This window comes from Pisolithus orientalis, assembly GCF_024613125.1.
Source record: "Pisolithus orientalis strain OTSU chromosome Unknown F5J12scaffold_61, whole genome shotgun sequence".
Lineage (NCBI taxonomy): Eukaryota > Fungi > Basidiomycota > Agaricomycetes > Boletales > Pisolithaceae > Pisolithus > Pisolithus orientalis.
Genome location: NW_026260842.1, coordinates 47,417 through 70,859, shown reverse-complemented (window position 1 = coordinate 70,859; position 23,443 = coordinate 47,417). Strand labels below are relative to the sequence as shown.

At 50.3% G+C, this 23,443-nt stretch overlaps 8 protein-coding genes across 8 annotated transcripts; 3 read left to right on the top strand and 5 right to left on the bottom strand.

Moving 5' to 3' along the window:
* Window positions 1-858: 858 nt before the first annotated feature.
* F5J12DRAFT_863696 (uncharacterized protein) lies at window positions 859-1,920 on the bottom strand. Its single transcript, XM_051746977.1, has 5 exons — window positions 1,793-1,920; window positions 1,270-1,733; window positions 1,164-1,216; window positions 1,028-1,050; window positions 859-975 (listed from the first exon to the last, which is right to left on the bottom strand). The coding sequence occupies exons 2-5, from the start codon at window positions 1,625-1,627 to the stop codon at window positions 942-944; spliced, it is 468 nt and encodes a 155-aa protein (XP_051595115.1). The 5' UTR covers window positions 1,628-1,733; window positions 1,793-1,920; the 3' UTR covers window positions 859-941.
* On the bottom strand, window positions 1,788-2,142 carry F5J12DRAFT_727784 (uncharacterized protein; the record flags this gene model as incomplete). The annotated part of the gene is made up of 2 exons (XM_051741828.1): window positions 1,788-1,953; window positions 1,991-2,142. The coding sequence occupies 2 exons, from the start codon at window positions 2,140-2,142 to the stop codon at window positions 1,788-1,790; spliced, it is 318 nt and encodes a 105-aa protein (XP_051595114.1).
* Window positions 2,143-6,120: 3,978 nt separating this feature from the next.
* F5J12DRAFT_907611 (glycoside hydrolase family 18 protein) lies at window positions 6,121-8,285 on the top strand (the record flags this gene model as incomplete). Its single annotated transcript, XM_051748956.1, has 12 exons — window positions 6,121-6,260; window positions 6,372-6,453; window positions 6,515-6,598; window positions 6,695-6,930; window positions 7,090-7,091; window positions 7,214-7,324; window positions 7,385-7,425; window positions 7,503-7,522; window positions 7,582-7,811; window positions 7,839-8,038; window positions 8,105-8,133; window positions 8,198-8,285. The coding sequence occupies 12 exons, from the start codon at window positions 6,121-6,123 to the stop codon at window positions 8,283-8,285; spliced, it is 1,263 nt and encodes a 420-aa protein (XP_051595113.1).
* Window positions 8,286-8,908: 623 nt separating this feature from the next.
* F5J12DRAFT_907610 (POT family-domain-containing protein) lies at window positions 8,909-11,363 on the bottom strand (the record flags this gene model as incomplete). Its single annotated transcript, XM_051748955.1, has 15 exons — window positions 8,909-9,057; window positions 9,113-9,264; window positions 9,320-9,411; window positions 9,464-9,586; window positions 9,640-9,776; window positions 9,831-10,006; window positions 10,034-10,170; window positions 10,222-10,287; window positions 10,346-10,623; window positions 10,651-10,673; window positions 10,736-10,863; window positions 10,919-10,935; window positions 10,991-10,997; window positions 11,058-11,092; window positions 11,144-11,363. 15 exons carry the CDS (start codon window positions 11,361-11,363, stop codon window positions 8,909-8,911), a joined length of 1,740 nt encoding a protein of 579 aa, XP_051595112.1.
* Window position 11,364: 1 nt separating this feature from the next.
* On the bottom strand, window positions 11,365-12,349 carry F5J12DRAFT_863633 (uncharacterized protein; the record flags this gene model as incomplete). The annotated part of the gene is made up of 2 exons (XM_051746976.1): window positions 11,646-12,349; window positions 11,365-11,594 (listed from the first exon to the last, which is right to left on the bottom strand). A coding segment is annotated over exon 1 (274 nt), but the record flags the coding sequence as incomplete, so codon positions are not given.
* Window positions 12,350-12,787: 438 nt separating this feature from the next.
* Window positions 12,788-15,791, bottom strand: F5J12DRAFT_500612 (beta-glucan synthesis-associated). Its single transcript, XM_051739738.1, has 12 exons — window positions 15,213-15,791; window positions 14,749-15,127; window positions 14,605-14,681; window positions 14,377-14,514; window positions 14,075-14,302; window positions 14,004-14,015; window positions 13,831-13,907; window positions 13,595-13,755; window positions 13,516-13,543; window positions 13,293-13,454; window positions 13,122-13,168; window positions 12,788-13,071 (listed from the first exon to the last, which is right to left on the bottom strand). The coding sequence occupies exons 1-12, from the start codon at window positions 15,677-15,679 to the stop codon at window positions 13,054-13,056; spliced, it is 1,794 nt and encodes a 597-aa protein (XP_051595110.1). The 5' UTR covers window positions 15,680-15,791; the 3' UTR covers window positions 12,788-13,053.
* A 1,398-nt stretch (window positions 15,792-17,189) lies between these two features.
* Window positions 17,190-19,159, top strand: F5J12DRAFT_968648 (uncharacterized protein; the record flags this gene model as incomplete). Its single annotated transcript, XM_051750044.1, has 3 exons — window positions 17,190-17,377; window positions 17,429-18,268; window positions 18,294-19,159. 3 exons carry the CDS (start codon window positions 17,190-17,192, stop codon window positions 18,670-18,672), a joined length of 1,407 nt encoding a protein of 468 aa, XP_051595109.1. The 3' UTR covers window positions 18,673-19,159.
* A 641-nt stretch (window positions 19,160-19,800) lies between these two features.
* On the top strand, window positions 19,801-22,564 carry F5J12DRAFT_786599 (uncharacterized protein; the record flags this gene model as incomplete). Its single annotated transcript, XM_051743486.1, has 10 exons — window positions 19,801-20,277; window positions 20,336-20,428; window positions 20,506-20,680; window positions 20,814-20,875; window positions 21,008-21,065; window positions 21,308-21,371; window positions 21,509-21,902; window positions 22,054-22,079; window positions 22,204-22,332; window positions 22,528-22,564. The coding sequence occupies 10 exons, from the start codon at window positions 19,801-19,803 to the stop codon at window positions 22,562-22,564; spliced, it is 1,515 nt and encodes a 504-aa protein (XP_051595108.1).
* Window positions 22,565-23,443: the final 879 nt, after the last annotated feature.

Here is a 23,443-nt window from a genome sequence, read left to right as displayed (position 1 = left end):
GTAAAAATATTGTTGCTATTAGCGGTATTTCAACCACCAAAGATCGTTATCTCTTACATGAAGTTTTTTTTCTTTCTTTTCTAGTCAGAACCAGTGCTAGGTTACGCCTCATGTGACATATTTGATAGTTCTGTGATAAAAGTCTCGTTTTCACCCAAAATAGGTCGGTTCATAACCCCACCCAAAAGTGTGATATGCTGCTCTCCCGTTATTCCTTCGCCATATTCCTCGCCAACCAGCTTCACGTCGGCGGACAAGTGGCACTCAATCCAATTTACGGTTGGTCTCCCGGAATACGAATTCTCGGTGTTTAATCCCATTTGGATGTGCACTTTGGGCAAGAGCGCCGATTCTGTTGCTTCTGCTAGGACGCTTTTCTTCATCGGGCGGACCAATCTCACCTGGAATACCAACCAATGGCGAGAAACACGCAGCGTACGCGACAGGGGCATTATCTTCGTCACACGGCCAAGAGATGACGACCCAGTTCGTTTGATATGGCAGAGCCTGTGAAAACCAATGGCGTCGTCCAGGACTGCTGGGTACCACAACCCTTCCACATGTCCTACGGTAAGGTCTCGAGAGAGGTTATCTGTTGTACTCTGACTACTCCAAATCGCCTCATACTTATCACCCACCACGTCCATACAAAGTCTGATTACATGGCATTGAGGCCGCCGCACCTTTCCATGCCACCATCATTCAATCATGCAGAACTATCCATCATCAGTTCATTCTTAGCATCATTTCATGTCAGCGTCCCCCTCCTTCCGTGCGGTCTTTTTTGTGTTTACAGCTCCGTTTCTATGCCTTTGCCCCTGTCATGTTGCATGTGTACCTGGTACGCCCATTCTGTAGTACGTCATGCTGCCCCTCAAGCTCCCAACTGAGCGAGCGGGACCAATCAATCAATGACGGAGCACGATGTGATGCACGTAACCTCAAGCTCTTAAGGTACATGGCGTGTGGTCCCAGGTGCGTCTCAGTTACGATCAAATTTACGAAGATCTCACCTTCCACATCCCAGCCAGCGCACGTATCAACAAAATGGTATGTTCCGCAACAGTCCACCGTACGTAAACCCAGACACATGAAAATGATGGCGAGATGACTTCAAGCCTACAACAAGATAACAAGAAACCTGACCCCCTCTGCGCTTATAGCCTCAAGATGAAATACCCAAACGACGCGACACATGCACTGTGCACTGAAATGTGTGCGTAGCTATACAGTATCTACGTCAACCCCTGACCAAATAATTGAATACAGTCAGAGAGTGGACGGATATTATGGCGTGTGATTGATATCGATTATATCCCAGATGACAGTGTGGATCCACTTGAACGGCATGTGTTGTGATCACTTGATTAAGGAGCACAATCCAGAGTGATGAACGATGCAGAGGAGGACACGTCCAAATATCAACAAGTGATGGTGGGAGTATGCTGAGGATGAACCAGAGGGGGCACATCGGTGTGCTGTATAATATGACCAGAGCGCATGGACTCGGACTTCGCACGCCGGAGTTTGGACTACTACTAGATTTGTTCTTCCACACCATTGTCTTGTAGCATCTGCCCCAAGACGTACTGTCTCGGCAACGCACTGCGAAAAATACACCTTCCATGTATTCCACCTGAGAGATAAATACGGAGGCGGGCGCGTTGCCAACGCTTCGCCACGACCTTTCTTGCGAACGCGTCCGTAGACACACTATCCTTACTCGGAGACAGGTACATCCTCTCTACCGACTGCTCTTCGTACTCGATGTAATGCGATGTTTGGACTTAAGAACTTGGCCTTTGGAGATGTTGGGTTCGACACCGCCCGGTACGACGAGCATCACTAAGTTGATGCCGAATGGCTCCGGCAATGCTACGTAGCGCAGCTTTTGCGACACAATACAGAGTGTTCAATGGCGTCGTACTAGTGTTGTTGACCATTGTCCCCAGTCTCCGGTGTCGGGCGCATCCTGAAAGGGGACTTAGACTCGATGTTGATGACAAGACCTTCACGTCGTTTGATCACAGAACGTACGATCGCACTGGTGACGCGGAGAGCAGCAAAGGTGTTGAATTCGAATGCGCCCCAGGCCTGCTCGAGTGACCGCCTCCCGGCAACCGGCCCCGGTACATTATGCATTGTATCAACCACTCGCCCTTCGAGCGTACGTGCAACAACCTGACAAAAGAGTGAAAAGACAGCTATACCTCAACGTACCTAGTATATCTAATGCACCCGCATCATTCACGACAACATCTATCTTCCCCTGTAGCTCTAATAATTCGGCGCCAATATCCCCGTTTGTGGCTTGCAGCCCCGTCACCAGTAGGGCAACACATGATGGATTGTGGTGTCTCCCGCCGTTCGCTCCTTTTCATTTCAACCACTGCTCGATGTGCGAACGTAGTACGACCTTATCGTATTGGCAACTGGATCCCCCCAAACGTTCGCACTTCTGATGGTAAGACGAACGCTCGAGATATGTATTTACCTTACAAGTTTTCCCCCTACTGTTACCCTCGGTACCAAGTACTCTGACCTCAGGGACCGGACGGTAAAAAGCCATAATCTCACGTTTCGACGACGTCATCCAATGTCACCAGATCAGCACCAAAGGTCCATCGCGTTCCCAAATTCTTCTCGGGACACCATGCTAGGCCTTAGACAATGGGGCTGTTAACGCACGAGGATTCACCCAGCTTCATGACCAAGCTATGCGTCAGGTTCTTCTACTCGCGAATTCTCAGGAATTTGTCTAGAGGTTTCTGGAGCTCGTTTAGTTTTCCGTCGCCATGAGCGATACCTGTGCTTTCTCCGCAGAGAAATACGATATCGCGTCGATCTTGACAATACCCGCGAGGGAGCTAGAACCATTTGGACTGTCTGGGTTACCACTACTAATGTCGTCCTCTTCTACGGTAGAACCATCCAGATGCACCACGTCGCATCTGGCTAAACCATGGACATGGGTTCCCTATCTTCGTCAACGGAGGTCGAAAGCGTTACGCCAGCACTGGAGAGTGTTTCCACTGGGAAATGGAAATGCTGATATAGTTAGCTTTAAACGCTAACATGTACAGTCTGAAAAGCAACTCGCACCTTAAAGAGATCAGAAACGAGGAACATTGTGATCTGATCGGCACAAGAAGTGGCAGCGTTGTCCAGGTCAGCGTATGGAAAGGTCGGGAATTGATGCTGACTTTTCCACTGATACACCCTGCAATGGTAGCCCCTTCTGCTCCGGTCACGTACGCATTGCAAGCGTCGACGCGTCATACATCCTTGTTCTCGCACACCGCCATCTTATCCGCGTGTCCTTAAGACATACCGTATGCAATTCACGGTTTCCATGCATTCTACTCTATCAACAAATATGGCGTTCATTTTGTTGCCAACGCCTTCCCCTCGACCCTAAGTGCTGCTGGTGCTACGCTAAAGTGCAAATAAGAATGTTCCTCTACCTTTCCCATAGAATACCCAAAACCCGTATGGAAATGTCTACCTCTCTCTCTCTCTCTCTCTCCTCCGCTTGAACCGTGACAAACTCCAAAAGGAAATTACTCATACCCGCATTTGGTGTCCTCGCGCTCCTCATTGGATGTCGCCAATGGCAGCGCACGGTTGTCGCCTGCAACTGGTAGGTCCACGTGATGATGTCGACAGTATTACCGGAACTGCAGCGGTCGTCCAATGGGAGTACGCGGTGCTATGTTTGATGTGTATGCGGGTGCCGTGCTTCAAGCTTCATCAGTCTTGAACTCCTGTTCCATGTAAGTACCCACCTCAGACCGCTTATAAAAGTCCAGATATGCAAAACTGCAGGTGCCTTTGCACCACCCTCTTGCGCGATATCGGTATCAAGGAGGATCCGCTGCTCGCATCCTCCCGTATGAGGCCTGTTTAGTATGACTTTGGACTCGTCCTTGGTCGTAACTGCGGCCATCACAAAGAAGGTAAGAAGTTCCTTCATTGACTGACGGGAGACATGGTTCGCTTCATGAGGCTCCCCCTGGGTGCTGAATATGGATTAGTCAACCACACCAAGAGACAAGGTGGGAGAGGCGGGTTGCCAGCCAATTGATAAGTCCATGTATGCGTCCATGCGTCGACCAAGATACTTGTCCCATCTCGAGTAATGACATGGGATCACCACAAAACGTTGTCTGGTTACAGGCCCACACAATGAACGATGTGGATACCTGTGCTTATCGGTAGCCGGATGATAGAGGAGTGCTGACTGCTACCGACGATACCAAATGACACGGAACGCATTGATCCATTAATGGCTGTCGTCTGGTCCAGATAGGATCCTGCAATTGCTTGTGTTGACCCACACTTTGGATTGGTAGGCAGTACGGCGTCCTACCGTCAACAAGTCCCCAGCGCACCACCTTGTGCAAATTTGGACTGGAAGACGATACTCCTCGATTGCCCTGGTCGTGTGCCTTCGTTACTGATTCATTGCCTTTCTTTCGAGAACCCGATGCCCCAAGGTGGGTACGCGCATACCCGTTTCAAGTAAGGTAGCTTACGCCGTATGCAACAACGACCCAGTGGCCAGTCCCGTATCGGGTCACATCGGTGGATAAGGACCCCTTGCTTATGCACCCTGGGACATCTCGAAGGGAAATGAAAACTACAACCGGGGTAAAGATGGCTGGAAAACCACACACCTACTTTTGAAGACATCATCAACGCATCCAAGGCGCTTTCACTTCCTGAAGTAAAGCTTGATCGTGCCCCGTCGACCACGCTGGTAACCCTGCAGAGTAATTTAAAATAAGCGTGGACGTGGCTTGGCGTATCAAAGCCAGCCAGGAAGTTCTCTCGAAATCAACGATGTGAGTAAACACGTACATGTGACAGGACTAGGACAGAAGCGCGTACCCATCAAGGACAAGTGTCTGAGTGTTTCCGGAAGGGCCAGTGCAGGGGTGTTGGTGAAAGTATGTATTCTCCATCATTACAGTAACAGAAATCGGTTTGCGAGGCAGTAGTACCATATACCACGGGGGAAAAGAGCACTCCAAGACCGAGTGCCACCATATGAGTGCCAAACTTGTCACACGGCTACTCAGCGCTGCTCTTCTTTGTTGCTCTCTGGTCGGAGGCGCCGAAATGAGCCAAGGAAGTGTATGAACTCGTTGTCAAGCTGTCCCTGATCGTAGTTTGGTTAGAGACTAATAGTGACTGCCACTTATCAGGCGCTTCGAGTGAACGACCGACGAGATTCCAACTTGCTCGAACGTACGCCCTACTACATTGTGTAATTAATTTGCTGTCAACGCCTCCGTAGCCATTGAATGATCTCATCGATCATATCGGTACGTGTGGATGTAAGTCCGTTCCCGTGCTCACTGCTGACGTGCCGACTTGTTCCAATGACAGGAGGAGCAACTTGTATCATAAAACTTCATCTCTTACGTGGCGAAAGGTATGCACTTTTTTTTCGCGGAACTTTTTCGTTCCAGTGATCCGCTATCTCGGGAACAGCATCTGCGATTAGGTAGTCCTTAAGAGATACTCGTGCTTGATGCTTGCCTATCCCTTCGAGGGGAAATTGTGGACGTTGCTCCACACGTGCAGGTAGCGCCACTTGTGGGCCCATGCCTATCGATTGCCCTGTATAGCTGCCCAACTTCCGCGCCCAATTCGATGATTCAAGCGGTCAGTCTTTCCCTGTTGGCACATCCGAATATCGCAGAATAACATCCATTCCCAGTCACGATGGGGTATGGGTATCCCAACGATACTCCTCGGGTGGTCGGGCACCCTGCCTCTAACCTCAAATACTCACCTGTAGGGCTGGAGAGGACTGTGGTACTGTACAAATACATTTCCCGATTTCGTTCTCATTTCGCGCTCAGTGTGTCTGGAAAGGATGACCTGGCATCAGACCCGGTTAAATGACTTTTCCTCATCCTGTCTCATATTTTCATTTTCAGCGCATCGCAGCTATGCTTACCCGGTAGGTTCAGTTTCTGCTCTTTATATCACAGTCTCATGAGCTTCCCGTCAAAAGTTCCCAGTGCCTTTGCTGATGTATAAAGCTCAGAACCGCACCGCTCAGCCCAGGGTAGGTGAAAATCTCGTGTCCGCCACTACTCCCTCGTCAAAATGATATTCTCTTGGCTGTCCGGCCATAACTCTCTTTTACTTATAGTGTCGCTCTTCTTGGTCTGGTGTTCTCCGTCTTCAGCAGCGTTCAGCATGCTACGCAACACCAATGTATGTCGTGAATCCAACCTGCCGCCTTTGTCCTGACATGCAGTCCTCCAGCTTGCCGTGTACGTTTTTCCGAACGATGCAAGCATCCGGCGGACCAATCCTCATACCTGACTCCCTTCTACGGTTTGTGATGTATATAGATACTGGGGCCAAGATTCGTACGGCGCGAATAATCCTTCGGATACCACCAACTGGCAACAACCGATATCGTATTACTGTAACGTGCGTATTTCTTGAATGTCAATCCATATGCGTCTTGGGCGTAACCATAACTGTTTCGCAGGACGACGCCATTGATACGTTTCCCGTTGCCTTCTTGGACCAGTTCTTCACTACAGGAGGTCTTCCCTCCATCAATCTAGCCAACGTATGTCTTTCTTCTCTTAGGGTAATCTGCAATCGCCTAATCCCAACCTCGTGCTTTCTTGCTCTTCTTTTATATCTCTTCATCCGCTCCCTGTAGTCATGCACCAATCCTCCCTTCTCTGGTACATCGATGCCCAATTGCACCTTTTTAGGCCCCGACATCGAGGCCTGCCAGGCAGCCGGAAAGATCGTCACGATCTCGTTGGGCGGAGCAACCGGTTCAGCTGGGTTTTCAAACGACTCGCAAGCACAGGCTTTTGCGCAGACGATTTGGGATCTCTTTCTCGAGGGCAGTAGCCCCGACCGTCCGTTTGGTTCTGCCGTGTTGGATGGGTGAGGTTTCCTCTTCTCAAAGTCTGAAGGGTCGTCCATAATAGCTCTTATTTGCATTCGCAACTTTCCAGAGTCGATCTCGATATTGAAGGTGGTAGTCAGACCGGCTATGAGGCTTTCGTAACCGCACTCCGCGCACTGATGGCCAAGGGAAACAAGCAGTACGTCCTCGTCCTATTCAGGCGCTTTTTTGGACTGCCATCTCACGAAGCGCTCGGATTTTTGGTCAGATACTATATCACTGCAGGTTGGTACCACGCCTCATTCCGCTGACTTGCATAAGAAATCCGGGCAACGCTGATGTGTCAAATAGCTCCACAGTGTCCCTACCCAGACGCCTATATTGGCACAACACTGAATGCTGTCGGATTCGATGCCGTCTACGTCCAATTCTGTGCGGGTGTTTCTTGCGTTGTGCTCGTGTGTGCATTTTTGACGAGCGTGGCGTTACTAGATAATAACTACTGCGGTCTCAACAACTATAACAATGTGAATGTGAGTGTGCTTAGCGAAATAGGTAGCCAGCGTCTCATGCATACATGACGCGGCTGCATGGTATTCCCATTCCTTAGGCATGGGATTTTGGTACATGGTGCTTCCAACACTCCTGACTGATCGACTGGCTGCTAACGGACGAATGATGTGGTATAGGGACAACTGGGCAAAAACAGTCTCTCCAAATCCCAACATCAAAGTCTACATCGGTGCACCTGCATCCCCGTCTGCAGCTGGGTCCGGATACATTAATGCATCGACGTTTGCGACAATCATTCAGCAGACGCAGAGCCAATACTCGTCGTTTGGAGGTGTGATGCTGTGGGATGCATCGCAAGCCTATGGTGCGTGTTTCTTCTTGAAGGTGATGGTAGTGAGTGGTTTGGGTTGACGTGGATCTTTGTTTGGGTTAGCAAATTCGAGGTATGATCGAGCTGTGAAGAGTGCGTTGACGGCTGGTGGGACTGTGGTTGCAACGTCAGCTGGTACTTCTACTGCGGCGACAACTACTACTAGTACGGCGACTACCGTGGCCACTACAGCGGCGAGTGCCACGGCAACCGCGACTGGTACAAGTTGCTCTGGTGTATCCGCATGGTCGAGTGCGATAGCAGTAAGTGTTCGCTCACCGATCTTTTCACTGTATCACGTTGACCCTATTCCTCTCATCTCAATTCAGTACGTTGGCGGAGACCAAGTGACTTACAAGTGAGTAGTGATTTCCGCCGATGAGTCAGTTATATGGACAGATCATACCTAATTGATCACCTAGCGGTCAACTTTGGACAGCAAAATGGTGGACGTACGATGATGTACCCGGAGGCGAGTCCAAAGGCCACATTTCATGGACACGTTACTAACCGTGGTGCACTACTGCGCTGTATGCTTTGTCTTGTCATTTCATAGACTCAGCGGGTGTATGGACCGAAACCGCGTCTTGTTAGGATCAACGACTACCACGGTCTGCATAGCCGAAGGCCACGGATTGGATCGTTGTAACGCAGATGGTCGCCTTCACGATTGCATTGTACTTCATACGCAAGGAGGGGGACGTGCTAGGATACCTGTACGAAGTGGTTCTTTGCGAGTTTCGGGAACTTGAACATCGAGGTGGTGACTTAAAATGCGGGAGTAACTTCCACCCCACTGCCTCTCACCGTCTCTTGGTCCATTGTCTTTCAGTTCCTCTATTACCATCTGTTACCTTCTGCACTGCGCCCGTGATTATGCACGGTTTGCTGACATATTTTGGAACTAATGCCCATGCCTGTGCTTGCAGCAGAATTTTGTGGAGGAAAGTGTTCCCCATCGTCAGGACCTGACATTTTGGTCACGCGAGGACAGATTGTGCCGTTGATCAATGTTCAATTCGCTAACACTATCATAAATAATACACTACTACACGAGACGGACAAAACGAAACTAGGCATCACTATTCTCATCGCCTCAAACCTCAGAAAACTAAGCACCCAGAACCAAATTATCAGTCAAACCGTCCTTCAGCCATATTGTTCAATCTGTCTTCTTCGGAATTCAACTTCCTCACGAGGATCCGGAAAATGACGCCAGAAATACCACATATAACAGCGACGGAACCGTAGTTCCAGACGAGCAACGGGTCAGTCGAGAGGGCTACCGCCAGTGGTAAGTATTACACCCACGTGGCCACGTGCGACAAGGCACTCACAAACGAAGGCTTCGCCGATGGCAGATGCGACAGCATTCGTAAAGAGGAACATAGACATGACAAGCGACCGCAAGTTCCTCGGCGCCTTAGTGAACGCATACTCCAGACCCGTGATCGAAGCAAGGATCTCGCTAATCGCAATCATGACATATCTAAAGACACCCACGGGTGAATTGTTGGAAACGAAGCGAAAACTCAAGTACTAACGATCCGCTCTGAATCCACACGTTCAAAGGGGATACCAATGGGTTCCCGTTGCTGTCGACACATGTACCGGCAAAATATCCGCATGGATTTGTCTGATGATTAGGCATCCGTCGGATGTCATCACATAGGAATAGGGGAGATTACCTTGTAAATGTAGTACTGGACGACAGCCGCCCATACAATGGCGGCAGCACCAGTATAGAACCCAAAAGCAATCTTTTGCAAGGGCTTGAAGTTGATCCTCCATCGGACGAGAGCAGGGTAGAACTAACAGGACCGTCATAAACCACAGACAATCAGGAAGGAGGCAGGGCACTCACGACCAAGTCGCAGAGCGGGATAAAGATGATGAGAGCCAAAGGATCCAGGTTAGAAAGAATATCGTTAGGTAGACCGTGCGTGCTCATGGTAGCAGCTTGCGATGTCAAATTATTGTTCAATTGATTGTAGGACAACCCTACAAGTTCCGCTCCACATCAGCGCCCAGCACGCATTACAAGTGGCCACCCACAATAAACTGGGAACCACAGGAACACGGAGCAAGCTTTAAACCCGCGACGAACTTCTTCCACCCAGTTATCATCAAACCTCATCCATGCCGGCTTCTCACCGACCATATTGCTTGGCTTGGCACTCTCCCAGAAGTCATCGGCGGTGAGGTTGCGAACGGTCTTGATAGGGTTCCAGCTCCATCGTCCGCGCATAGCATATCACCAGACACGGACTGCAGTGGCGAGCACTGAACCCGTCGGTGGTGAGGTACGATACTTGCCGCGTCCATACCACAAGACCAAAGGGGAGAGAAGGAAAACAGCGGTCGGAAGTGTATAGGCCAGCCAGTAACCGACGAACTGGACAGAAAGATTGAACAATCAAAGATAAAAACACCATGCAACTCTAACCTTTTCCGCGTATACCATACTTATCTGACCGACAAGCGCGCCGATGTTAATGAAGAGATAAAAGTACTGGTGTAACATGAGCTCTAAATCATACGCATAAGGACCAAATGGCATTACATCTGACCATGTAAATTCTAGACGTTGTCAAGCTGGGGTCCACGATAACCCGTTCCCCCTTCTTTGTTACCGAGATAAACATCTTTGTTCGGTGATATTGTTCTGCCACTAGAGGGGAGATATTAGACTTGAACCCGCCCGCACCCATGCCAGTGACTATCAAAGAAAGAGTAAAGAGTCCGACAGAGGCATCGCTTCCGATGATACCAGGTATGGCCGAGATAATCATGATAACATGACCGAGCATGGCGATTGCGACGCACATGCAAACGGTCTTGTAACGACCTCAATAGGTGTCTGCGACGTAGGCACCTGCTATAGGCGTTCCGGACGACCTGTGTGGTCGTGAAATGTCTGGTTGCAAGGTGCCAGTGAACACCCACTGAGGTTTACACACCAGAATTGATAAAAGGTCGTGAGACCCGTGGACATTTGTTGACCTCTCCCAAGGGCACCAGACTGACCATTCAAACCACCTGCCCCGGTGGTTGAATTGGGTGGAAGTGGTTGTTGGATGAAATTCACCTGCCACGCTCAGTGGGCACTGTTAAACATTCAGCAAGAACGAAGTAAAACTTACGAAGACCGCACTTGCACCTATCACGTGAAACGGATGTTGAAGAGCTGATATGGGAAGTCAAACAACACACACCATAATACTATGGATGACGCAAAATTCCTCAGTGGGTTCGACTTCAAATGTCAAAAATAATACTGACGGAAAATCGTTCAGCCAGTTCTACGACGGCGATCACTGCTCAACTACATCAGGAACGCTGGTACGTAGACGAGAGTAAAAACTGACTGTAAGCAGTCCACGGTATGGCATCTGACACTCTGCGAAGAGCGATAAGCTCTTCCTCGGTTGGAAACTCCAATCCCTCGTGAATGGGATCGACCCTATCGGCAGCTTCGTCTGACATCGTACCTTTCTTTCGTAAAGTATAGTCGTAAGCATATTTCTCGTGATATTCAACCTCTGCCAAAGCAGCAGGAATCTCGCGGTCCGGTTCCAGGCCGGCCATTCTAGACGTGAACATGGACAGTCGTCTGTGAGACTAGGGAGAAAGATGGAAGTCAAGGAGATACACACGGGAATAGATGCGTGTCTCATTTTAAAGGGGATGCGCAGATAAATACATGGAAGGGGGAGGCGAACGTTGCAATGCATGGCACGAACACCCTACACCTCGATTAGGCAGGTCTAATCACGAACTTAGAGGCCTGATTATTCTCCACCGACGCAAGACCCGAAGCTGAACTTGCTGTAAGTCGAGACTTGCGGCGAAGAAGTTTGCGAAGCGTGCCAATGAACCTTATTTTCTTAACGACTGTGACCTCCTCACTCCAGTTCTTATTACACAATCTTGGCACTGTGTTACATGCCGCTGATCCAGAGCCAGAAACAAGCTTGTACATTGTACCGTCACCGTCACTGTCGGAGCACCGCGGCCGCCTGGGAACCCCCCATCCCCTCTCTCCCCTGAATCACCAGTTTTAGTAGAGGAATACATGCAGACTTCTGGGGGGGGGGTTGTTCTCGGGTAGCACCACGGGTCGGCAAACGAACACCGTACCTGTACGGCGAGAAATACGGACATGTGCATTATTCTCATTGAGTCACAGCGCGACCGAAGAGATGATGATCCAGCTTGTTTGATATGACAACCTGTCAGAACCACTGCTGGCGGTTACTCCTCAATGAAAGTTTCTTCACACTACTTACCACACTACCCTTCTACTTGTCCTACAGCACGGTCTCGAGAGGCCATGTATTGCCATCCATTTGCAATCTGTTAGAAGATGCAGAAGTCAGAATCAGCGGCGTTCTTCGGGAGTCAGCGAGGACTGTTGTACATTACTTCTTAAGTCCCTATCCAGGCAGTCCGTTCTACCAGACCGGACACGGATCGCGGCTGATGGGAGCCAACCGCTTCGAATCGCCTCCCCAACGCCCACCACGTCCATACAAAGCCTTATCACTGGTGGCATTGAGGTCACACCACTATTCAGCCGATTGACCACAAGGGTGGGCTTATTACACGGTCCGTGTGGCGGTAAAAGAGGTGGATGGTGGGATATGAAGCTGTCGCATCCGCCCACAACAGAGAAGAAATGTATGTATATTAGAACAGATGGGTGCCTATAAAAAGGAAAAGAAAAGCTGGTCTTCTTTGCGTTCATATATTCTTAAGACGGAATGTACCAAGATATTCAAACGGCACGACAGTACATGCACAACACACTGAAATGTGTGCGTAGCCCTAACCACAGATCAAATAATTGAATACTGTATCTAGAGTGGATCGGATATTATGGCGTGCGGCCATACTATGCAATGAACACAAACGCGAGACAAGACGATGAATGTATCAACTCCGAAAAACCTCAACAATATTGGGAGAAAAAGAAGGTAGGGAAGACGCGTCGGTCCTGAGCGTTCGTTGCCTAAAAATGTACAGTCCCTTGGTCGTAGCTAGTAGGATGATCATAAGTAGCGTAGAGTGGTTCAACCTGATAACGATAACGCGGTAAGTCTTGCCCTTTTGTTCATGCAGATTCTTGGGTGTCGGCCAGATTCAAAACTCCATCTTCAAGTCGATCGAAAAATGCCTAGGAAGCTACAGTATTGACCGCATCGTTCCGTCAAAGTCAACCCCGTCGCCCGCGCCCGAACGAGACAACGCGGGCATAGACAACCGGAAGAGCACCAAATTAGCACCCCCCAGCGTACTAATGACCAGCTGAGTCACGGATTACCGAAGCGATCAACGACCACGTACCAAACCATTCTTCGGTTGCGGATAATTCCATTGCGTCAGATTTGGGTCTGCGAAAACACGCGTCAGCATGCCCACACCAGTACACACGCCGGCCCGCACGGCGCAAGAAAGACGGCCAACAAAAGATAGGAAGAATGTAGATGTGCGTGAGAAATGCGAGAGGGAACGCACTCATATACGAATCCAGATGCCGTTTAATATAATCCTCCGTCGGGAAATCTGGCGGACTGCATCCGATATTCGTCTCTCCGCGTCGTTGATACACTCGGACGTAGTCAACTCGCATCTCGGCGGGAAAAGATAGCGTACTCGCATCGATGGTTTGCCAGTTGGCTGTAAGATCAAGAACCGGAATGGGAGCCTGACCCCTAACCGAACGAAACACCACACTCACGTGACATTCCAAGATTCAACACAATGCTCTAATGAAAAAGAGTTGAAACCTCAAAAACCCACGTAGACGAACGACTCACCATCGGCTCCAATGAAATCAACCTCTGCCCGACCTGTGTCCCGTTCAGAACCAAATCCGGACCCAACGCTGCGGCACCGAGTCTGGCAGTTGGCTGCCCACCTGTTTGCCAGATGATGTATCCATCGGAGGAGTTTGTAGGGTTGGACCAGTATTCGAAACCTGGTATTCGTTCTCATGTCAGGTTGAAAGGGAAGGGGAGAGTGGGTGGACGAAAAGATGGGACCGGAGACACACCGAACGTAGTGAACTGATTCCCAGATCCAACATAAACATCCGAAGGAAGCTCCGTCAACGCAGATACCGCTTGCTGCCTACATATCCACGATCGAAAGGCAGGATCTGATTAATCCACTGTACTACTTGCCCAGAAAAGAAAGGCAAAAACAAGAGAGAACCGACAAACTCACACGGCCGACCCACTACACCAAACGCCATGATTGTTAGCACCCCACGAATGAAATTAGTAATTGTGACATACTGGTAAGCATTCGGCACGGTTTGACTCCCGAACACCTCCCACATCTCGTTTGTCTCGTTTCCATACAAATAATCATGCGTGAACGGTGCAAACTGCGCACTCTGAGATACCATCTGTCCCGCTCCGCCTAACTTGTTGTGTTCAACCTCGAGGATATCAATTTCAGGTGCCCCACGCCCCACTGTAGGAGAGGGACCGGGGTGATCTTCATTAGGACACGTGCATGAGCTGTTGAGTGGTGTAGGATACGGGGTCGAGAAGACAGATGAACAGAGAAGCGAAGGAGGGAGAAGCAGACTCACGAGAGCCGCTGACCAGGTAACCACGATAACGCGTAATTATATTTTGATTGGGATGCCTCCGACATGAGGGCAGCCGCAGGCCCAGATCCATTGACGTACGTCTGGTTCGGGAATGTGCCCACGTCGCAAGAATCGTATCTGCGGAACGCCCGGGGTCCCGGTAAAAGTCAACCAAATCATATAAGAAAGATGCCCCAATATAAATGGGGAGAGAGAAAGAGAACGTACGAGTAAGGCCATACACCGTCCGTGGTCGCGCCAAATCCAGGTCGTGCGAGATTTCCCATCGTCCACGCGCCGGGCCACTACGCCCCGCCCACACGCCCAGATTAGAATGAAGCACTTGACGAGGATAAGGAGCGAGACACGCACATATCCCTTTGACTCCTCGTTTGGTCCCGGCAAAATCACCGACACCTCAATATACCCCCTCGTGAAACAGAACTTGTTCCAACTCTGCAACATCCCACTTCTGTATGGCATCCCTTTATCCTCCACTTGGTCCAACATGATACTCAAATACCCTCCTTCTTTGGTCGAGACCTGACCAGGGTCATACCACTCCTGATCATCGGTGGACCAGTACCAGACGTTGGCGGCTTCCCAGTAGGGATCGTCACCCGGCCAAAAAGTTCGTCCAGGTTGATTGAATTCGTCGGAGAAAACAAGGTCGTAGGTATAATTGTCGAAACCGGTACGGGTGCGTGCATTGATGGGCGTCGAAGGATCGATCACGTGAGCCATGGTGTACCTAAGAACGAGGCACGTAAATGCACGTAGTGAATATGATGTGTCCACGTATATCCTTGCCAAGAAAAAAAAAAGTCAGGACGTACAGGCTTCCTGGTACTGGCACCTGCCCTGTGGAATTGACAAGCACGTTCCCAACAATGGCAGCATTGATGGATTTATCTTCAAAATATCTAAACACGGGATAAAAAACGAATAGACAGAGGAGGCCAAAAATAAGGACAGTGAGCGATCCGACATTGAGAAGACCACGCAAATTAATTAGAGATGTCTTTGTGGGGTGGAGACCTTCGGGGTCATGAAGGAAGTCATCTATGTCGGGTTCGTTGGGGTTGTGGTCTAGATCAGGATCGTAAACGTATGGGACGAGAGCGCCGTGTCTAGATGGGCCGTAAGGATACTTTGAATCTGCCGAGAGCGAGACTATAGAGTCTCCTGAAGTGGATAGAATGGAATTGCGAACAGCAGGGATGGGTCCGGGCGAGTGGAGAGCCGTAGACGCAGAAGGGGCCTCTCTTCGACCGTCTGGGATGGAGAGCCGGTAGAGAATCATGGAGCCGCGCTGGCCACGAGGAGAAACGAACTGGGAGCCCAGGACTTGGGAATCCTCGGAAGCGACTCTTGGAAAGAAATGCCCTGGGTGGAGTGAGGGCGAGACCGCAGTTGGGATGACACCGTTGCATTTGGGTTGAGAGGAGAGGACACGAATGCGCTTGCGGGGGAACGAGAGGGTCCTGGCCTTGGCGAGTAAGATTCAGGTGGATGCGAGGAATCGGTGATGGCGGAGGGGCTGACTGTGCGCTGGGCAAGGAAGGATTGGAGGGGGTCGTCAAGACGGTCGGAGGGCGCCGGAGACGAGAGGGCGTCGACGCTTGGCGAGTCTGTCCCGGACACGCTGGCGGGCAGCGGGGAGGGGTCGTTCCCGGAAGACACCAGCCGAGACGAGGTTGACGATTCGGACGTCTCTGAGCTCTCCGCCATCCCGGCTTCCTTTGGTAGCGATGTGGGGAAGGAAGGAATGGGTGAAGCGACCGGCGAGGACGCTCACAGGAGAGTGGTACTAGAACTGTAACTTGATTTGAATGACAGGACTGCCGAGAAATCGAACAGATGGCTGCCTTGAAGGTCCCTGGTGCCATCTTATGTAATCACTCTCTCGACGCCGACCGAGTCGATGTCGAGGACGATGGCATAGAACGTCTCGACGAGGCTCCTCATTTTATATTTATATGTGGCTTGTTTCAGATGGATTGGCAACATTGTTGCCTCAACAACCGTTTCCCCCTTGTTTTATCAGCTGTATATACTATATAGTACTACCATGCTGCGTCATTGTGGCCTAGACCCATTTATATATACTCCCCATGTAAGGAGGAGGATCGACCACTTTCTAGAATTGCTACAGTAAGGGAACTTCATCGGTGTTAGCGGTTCAATATCAATATAAATGTCTGTGACATGTCATCAGCATAGCCGTCGGCCCTCCGTCCTTTGCTGCGTCCATGTGCAGTGCTTTCTTTGCGATGTTCCAGGGTACCAGTGATCATGGTATCAGCTGGTGTCAGTTACGCTGTGCCGGTTAAGAGCCGTGTAGCAAGGCGGTGATAGCATAGCGGTCCTATTCGGGGGTGCTGCATGGTCTGTCACTACATATGTAGTGGCGGCCTAGTTCCCGGACCTTCGTGCAACCTCATTAATATATCCTATACACGTGCTCTGAGATAGCCCTTCCATTTCTCGAACAAGTCAAGTCGTGCAGCGGTAGTGATTCTAGTGTGCCAGCTTTTTGTTTCATTGTGAGGTATCCACATGACGTCAGCACAGGTGGTGTCTGTGTGGACCCCGTGGACCACGGATAAGGAGCTAGCCGAGACCTGTGGACCTGTGCCGGGACTTGCCATCAGCGTCCGTCATCAGTCTGAGTTCCTCTGCTCCTCCAACCCTCCAGCAGATCAAGTCAAATGACCTCGTCAGAAGCATCTCAGCAGAGTACGTACATATATAAACACCCCCCACAGCTCAGTCTGACCCTCTGACGCTCTTTCCCCCCTCGTAAATAAGACATGGTCTCGTCGCAGGGTCACCACACTCCCCCCACGGATCTTCGCAGAATGACATCCAACTCGACGCTGCTGACCCCCTCTCACAGGGAGCACAGGCTCTCCAACCACACATCTCAGCATCTCCAGACTGGTTCGGTCAGAGTAGGCTCTCGCTCGCCCTCGTCCATCCCCTCCTCTCCTACATCAGCGTGAGTCTGTGCCACTGCTTCTTTTTTTTGCATACTGATGGCTTCGTTCAGACACTCTTCCTCTTCTGCCATATTCGAGCGCGACATCGAACCACTCGGAACAACATCCCCGCCCCTTTCCCAAATCCACCCACTCAACCCACATCGCATCCCCCGCTCTAAAACCACTGAACAACTCGAACAAAACGTCCCTTCCGTCCTCGACACCGCGGCTGCCGTACTTACATCCGCATCCCCCATGGAAGAGGACCAAATCGCCGTCGTTACCCCGGCTTATGAGCGTCCATTCCGTCCCGCAGGCAGCGGCTTCGCCAGCCCCAATTGGAGCCTCAGAAGCCGTAGCCCCAGCCCAACTGGCACGGCCATACGCAGTGCCCCCGGTTCCACGGCCGGCCCCCGCACCAGTCTCTTGTTGAGCGTACCTGGGTCACCCTCCGCGCCCCTTCCGCCACTTCCATTCCCCATACTCACTCCTTCGACGAGTCCCAAGGACGCCTCAGCGGGACAACCGCAACAGCAGAGATTGACAATTCAAACGAGTCCGTCGGCGCTCACACCTTCCATGTCCCCACCAAAGACCATCCCGAATAACCAACCACACCCGAGTCCGAGCGTGAGCACGCCGACCTCAGTGTATTATTCGACGGTGTCTACTACCGATGGATCTCAAGGATCGCCTACGACAACGACGGCCGAACAACCACCTATGCTCCTACCTGCCTCCCAGTCCCTATCGCAACTGCAATCGTCAGCTTATACTGCTACATCTGCAACTCCCAACCTGAATGCCACCACCACGATCGGCACCACGAAAATGACGACACATATCCACTCCCCTGTTTCCCAACACTCCATTATCCCCACCACCTGCAGGCTCACCCTATGCAGCCGGTTCCCCTTGCATCCACCCAACTAGTCTCTCCCACCCGCCGTCACCCACTCCACCTCAAAAGCGTCTCTCCTTCATCTCCTACACAGATCTCCTCGCCTCAACGCCAGCGGCAACTATTCCTCTCTCGTCGTTTACAAACTGCTCAGTGGCGGAGCCCCCGCCACATATTCCTCGTGTGTCAGGGTACACGGGGCATACCGGGTGCACTGGTATCGGACTTTGTGGGCAAGATCGTGATATGCTTACGAGGGAAGGCGGAAGAATTGCAAGCGACAGGGGTACTGGGGATAGAGAGGGCATGATGATGTTGGAAGACTTGGGCGGCGAGTGGGCACGTGAAGGTCTAGGAAGAGGCTTGGAGGAGAGGCTGGAGGCGTTGATGTCCGTTCCGGATAGGTCGTAATTGGAGCGCAAGCATTTAAGTGTCCAAAGCGTTCGAATGTCGTCATGGGTTCCGAAAAGTGAGTCTTAGCCATCAAATAGTTTCTCCTTGATGAACTCGTTGCAGTGTCATCTTTCATCAGATCGTTCATCCCGCCTTCTACCTTTCGACCATCACTTTACACATGTGTTCCCGACAAGGTGATACGGTCTTCTAGAGTCACTCCCTTTTCTTCTCGCCGCGAGGAAGACAGGAGAAAATGAAAACAAGGACAACCCGATGGCTGAATTATCTTACTTCTGTATTAATCACCGGATTTGAAACCTTCCTACCCCTTTTCGTATGCGTACTTCTTTTCTATGATAGTTTTCTCTGCTTCCCTGTTCTTCCATCCCTTACCCAACCCCAAAGGATTGTGTCTTTGTATGAGGCAGCTTTTTTACAGCGTGATCGATGATCCTTGATGGATGTACCCGGTTTACAGTCGGTCTTGGAATTCGAAACTTTGACTTCTCGGACGCTTCAGCGAATTTAGGGTTTCAATAAGTGACAATGTCAGGCGCGTTGCTGGGCGCCGGAACGTGTGCCGTTGCTCAATACAAAATATCAACAGCACCGCGTCAATAGCACTTCTTCCACACGCCAGGCATCATCGCGTACTTCACAGCTTCGGGTCCCCCTAGCCTGGAGCCATTTGGTACACTTCGAAGTTCTGTCCTTGTCTTCATCCTTCAGGACTCGAGCAAACACCATACAGTGGCCCGATACTTGTGCAAGCGTCATGTACTGGTAAGCGCATTAAGGAATAACTCGATAGTCGTGTTTAATACATCTCACCTGCATCACGCTGATCGGTTTCCAATATCTAAGTACTATCCCACCACAATGGCTGAACCGTTGCATTGGGCAGCGACCTAGGATGTTGACTGTACTTCATGGTCGCTTATGCACTGTGCAGACTTCGGAGCGTCGCAATTCGATCCACAGCAAGTCAGATGACAAATGGACGTCGAGCGGTGCAAACTTTATTGACCCTGGGGCGCGCCTATGGAAGGGGAGATAAGTATCAAGCAAGATAAAGGTTGCACCGCACCATCGCACGATCCCAGCCAGTGACCAGCGCCCACTATCTGCTTATAATTCCACAGTATGACGGCACCACCAAAGAACCAGGATCCTGCTGGGGGGACCGAGACTCGAAACAAGGAAGCTGCGATGCGGGAGCTTATCATGTCTGCGGTGGAGACTGCTGTGACGCCAGTCACCTCTGGACTTGGCAATCTCCAGCAACGGCTTGACACTCTTGCCACGGCCGTACAGGAAAATGCCGTTGACAAACATGCCAAGATGTTACAGAGCCATACCGAGCCGTTGCATACGCGCCTTGGTACCCTTCGGTCTGACATCCTCGATGGAGTAGATCAGCGCTCCATGTCGTTGAACAGTAATCTTGAGTCGTTGCGGAATCAGACCATTACGGTAGGCCAGCACCTGGCTGAACTTGGACAATCGGTGCAGGCGGCACGGGATGTCGTAACTGAGACTTCTGGACAAGTCCAAGACGTCGCCAATGCCCAGCACGTCACAAATGGTCATATCACTGATGTTCTCGTCAGTTCTCGTCAGGTCAGTGCCATCCTGTGCTTCTCGCATAGTCTGACCTGTTCTCTGTATGTGTCGTCAGATTTATAATGCTGAACGTGGTTTGGGACTTGACCACCCATTCAAAATCATTCCCTTCGTTAATAAAGATGGTGGAGTTCAGTGGCCAACTGCAGTGAGCGATGGTCCCAAATACTTTTAGCATCTCCTGAAATTTTGATCTACCTTTTGTTATTGTCTATGTCCGCGAAGTGCGGCCTGCCTCCGCTGCTGGACATGCGCATGATAAACAATTTGAAAGACCATGAACTCGATCAATACTTGGATGGATATAGGATCCAACATGTGGGACTGGATCGCGAAGTGAAATTGTCCAAACTCAGGGAGTATATCGGCTGCATGCCTGTTGATAACTCCAGTCCGCACGGTATGGCATTTGTATTTATGTTGGCGATGGGATGTTTGTTGTACTTGTATTTCCCCCATTTATTTGTCTGAATTATCACTCACCTTGCCATTATGCGTAATCTCTATCACTGCTGTGTCACGATTTCTTGTAGCTGTTCCTTTCTCGTTGTATTTTCAATTTCCAGACCTGTGCATGATTCTTGTTCGACCGCTAGTTTGTTTACATGTATCTCAAGCTCTTACGAGTTCTTTTAGTTCTTGGTGAGATCAGCTAAGCTTCAACGTTCGCACCACCAACCCTTGACAAGGATCAGTTTGAAAAAAAATGAACGGAGTCTTTTCGAAGCATGTCGGAATTCAATTGGCGATAGAAGTCCAGATTTCCATCTCCCCTCCGACAAGCAGTGAGTCGTCCCTGAAATAAAATTTTTAGTTACAAAGCATGGTCCTGTCAGCACCGTCAAAATATTCCTCCAGACTGGCCAGCGTAGTTCAAGCCCGACCCCATGAGTTGCATTCGTAACGCCTGCCTCGTTGTCGAGACCATAACTAACACTGCAGCCGGCGCACATTGCATGGTTGCCGTTGGCACGTGCAGCGGGATGCGGGAGTCCTTGCATACCGATGCCTTCCCGGCTTTTCACAGTGATCGATAATCTCCGAAGTCCACTACTTATCATCAAGGACAATGTATTCCTGTTCCATCCACGGTAAGTACAAACAGTAACTCAGAGAACACGTGAGTTACCGCAGTTGTGCCCATGGATATATGCTAGGTGTATAAAGGGTTGCATCGTTATCAAGCGATCTCTTCTAGTGACCATCACCTCCACCTATAATTCCACAGCATGAGTCGAACTGGCGGTAACCCAAACCGGGACGCTGAGATGGAGTTCACGTCTGTGGTGGGAACTGCTCTGAGACCAGTTACCTCCAGACTTGGCGATATCCACCAGCGGCTTGATTCTATTGCTGCTAACATCCAGAACAATACTGTTGCAGCACATGAAGGGATGTTGCAAAGTCACCTCCGTCCGTTACGTGATGGTCTCGGCACACTTCAAACCGAGATAGTCGCAGAGATCAGTCAGCGCCTCACACCGTTGAATAACAATATCGATACGCTACGAAACCAGATCATCACGACGAATCAGTGCTTGGACGAACTTGGGCGATCGTTGCAGGCTGCACGGGATGACGTCGTCAATGCCCAACATGCCGCTCTTGTCAAATTCTATCAGGTCGGTGCCAGATCTCATTAATCCACCTGTCCCATCATACACTTACATGCTTCATTTCAATATGGTTCCCATATGCCTCTGCAGAGCCATAATGTTAGTTGCGGTTTAGGATTTATACATGCATTCAGAATCATCCCCTTTGTTGGTACAGATGGCACATCTCAATTACCGAGTGCGGTAGGTTCCAGAACTATTCTTGATTTGACATTACCTGAAAATCCCCCCATTTCACTGCTGCGTTGTCATCGTGCGGGCTGGTGTAGTTTGGGCTGCCTTTACTGCTAAATACGTGTGTGATCAGCAACCTAACGGACCACCAACTCAATCAGTATATGGAGAGATATGGGATCCAAGTCGAAGCCAATCGGAGCACACAGCTATCCAAACTCAGGGAGTTTATTGGCTGCATGCCTCCTGATGACTTTACTTCGTACGGTGTTGCGATCTTTCCCTTTTTGATTGGAGGTCTTCCGTACCTATCCTTTCTCTTCGTTGCAGCATTAGTTTCAGGCTGTGGTTCTTGGTTACTGATGTCTCTCTGACTTAGCCTATTGTTAGAGCCGGACAGCGTCGAACTGTTGGCTCTATAAAAATGCCTTTGTGTCATCTCTGGTTCTTGTTCTAGGTACTTCGGCAAGTCGAGACGTTCTGTGGTGCATTAGGTCCGGCGTGTTACTTTGTTCGGGTCGGTCTATGCCAGAAGTCATATTAAAAGTCTGCAGTCATATCAATGCAACCAATGCAAAATCAATGTCCCACCACGTGTTCCTTCAGCACTCATCTCATAGTTCACGCTTCGAAGCTCACCCAATGCGGTCGATAGCGGTCAGGGCAGGTAACCATAGTATTGGTCGTCGTCGATCCTCTTTACTGTACCTCCATCGTCCCATGATTGAGTGGTGATCATGTACAGTGCGTGTAACACCCAGGAGCGTCCCAACGGCAAACAAACTTCACGCACAGGTCGTCGAGGGTAACTGACAGTAAATCGGGTCTGCAGAAGATTTCGTGGAGAACTGAATGGCGGGAGTGTCTTGATTCTATTCATAAGTGCTAGTATGCATAGCCCAGGGGTATCCACATTCTGCAGCGACCCGGAATGTATGGCGGACGCGCCGGACGCAGCCGTTCCGGCAACGGAGGATACTGTGAAAGATCGTCAGTCATTTCAGATGGAACCGCATGGACACATTCGTCGAGAGAAGTTGCAACCTGCATAAACACAAGTGTCGATTGGTATTAATGCGAATATTCCTAGATTTGCGTCTACATGAAGACCATGCCATGATTCAAGGCACTCCAACAGACAGCAAAAGCCTTATACCAGTGATCGATATTGATGATGTCAAGGACCATACACAAGTTCTGGCCACGCTCAACCGTATGCGCTGGAAACCAGCCAAGGTCCAATAGCCAATGCAATCTAGAAAGGGAGAATCGAAACAAGTTATGCACGTCAGGTCAATGAGTCACGTCCGCGCCTGCTCGGAGTTACGCTCGAGGTATCATACCCACATGGCCATCGGGAATGCGGAGGCTGA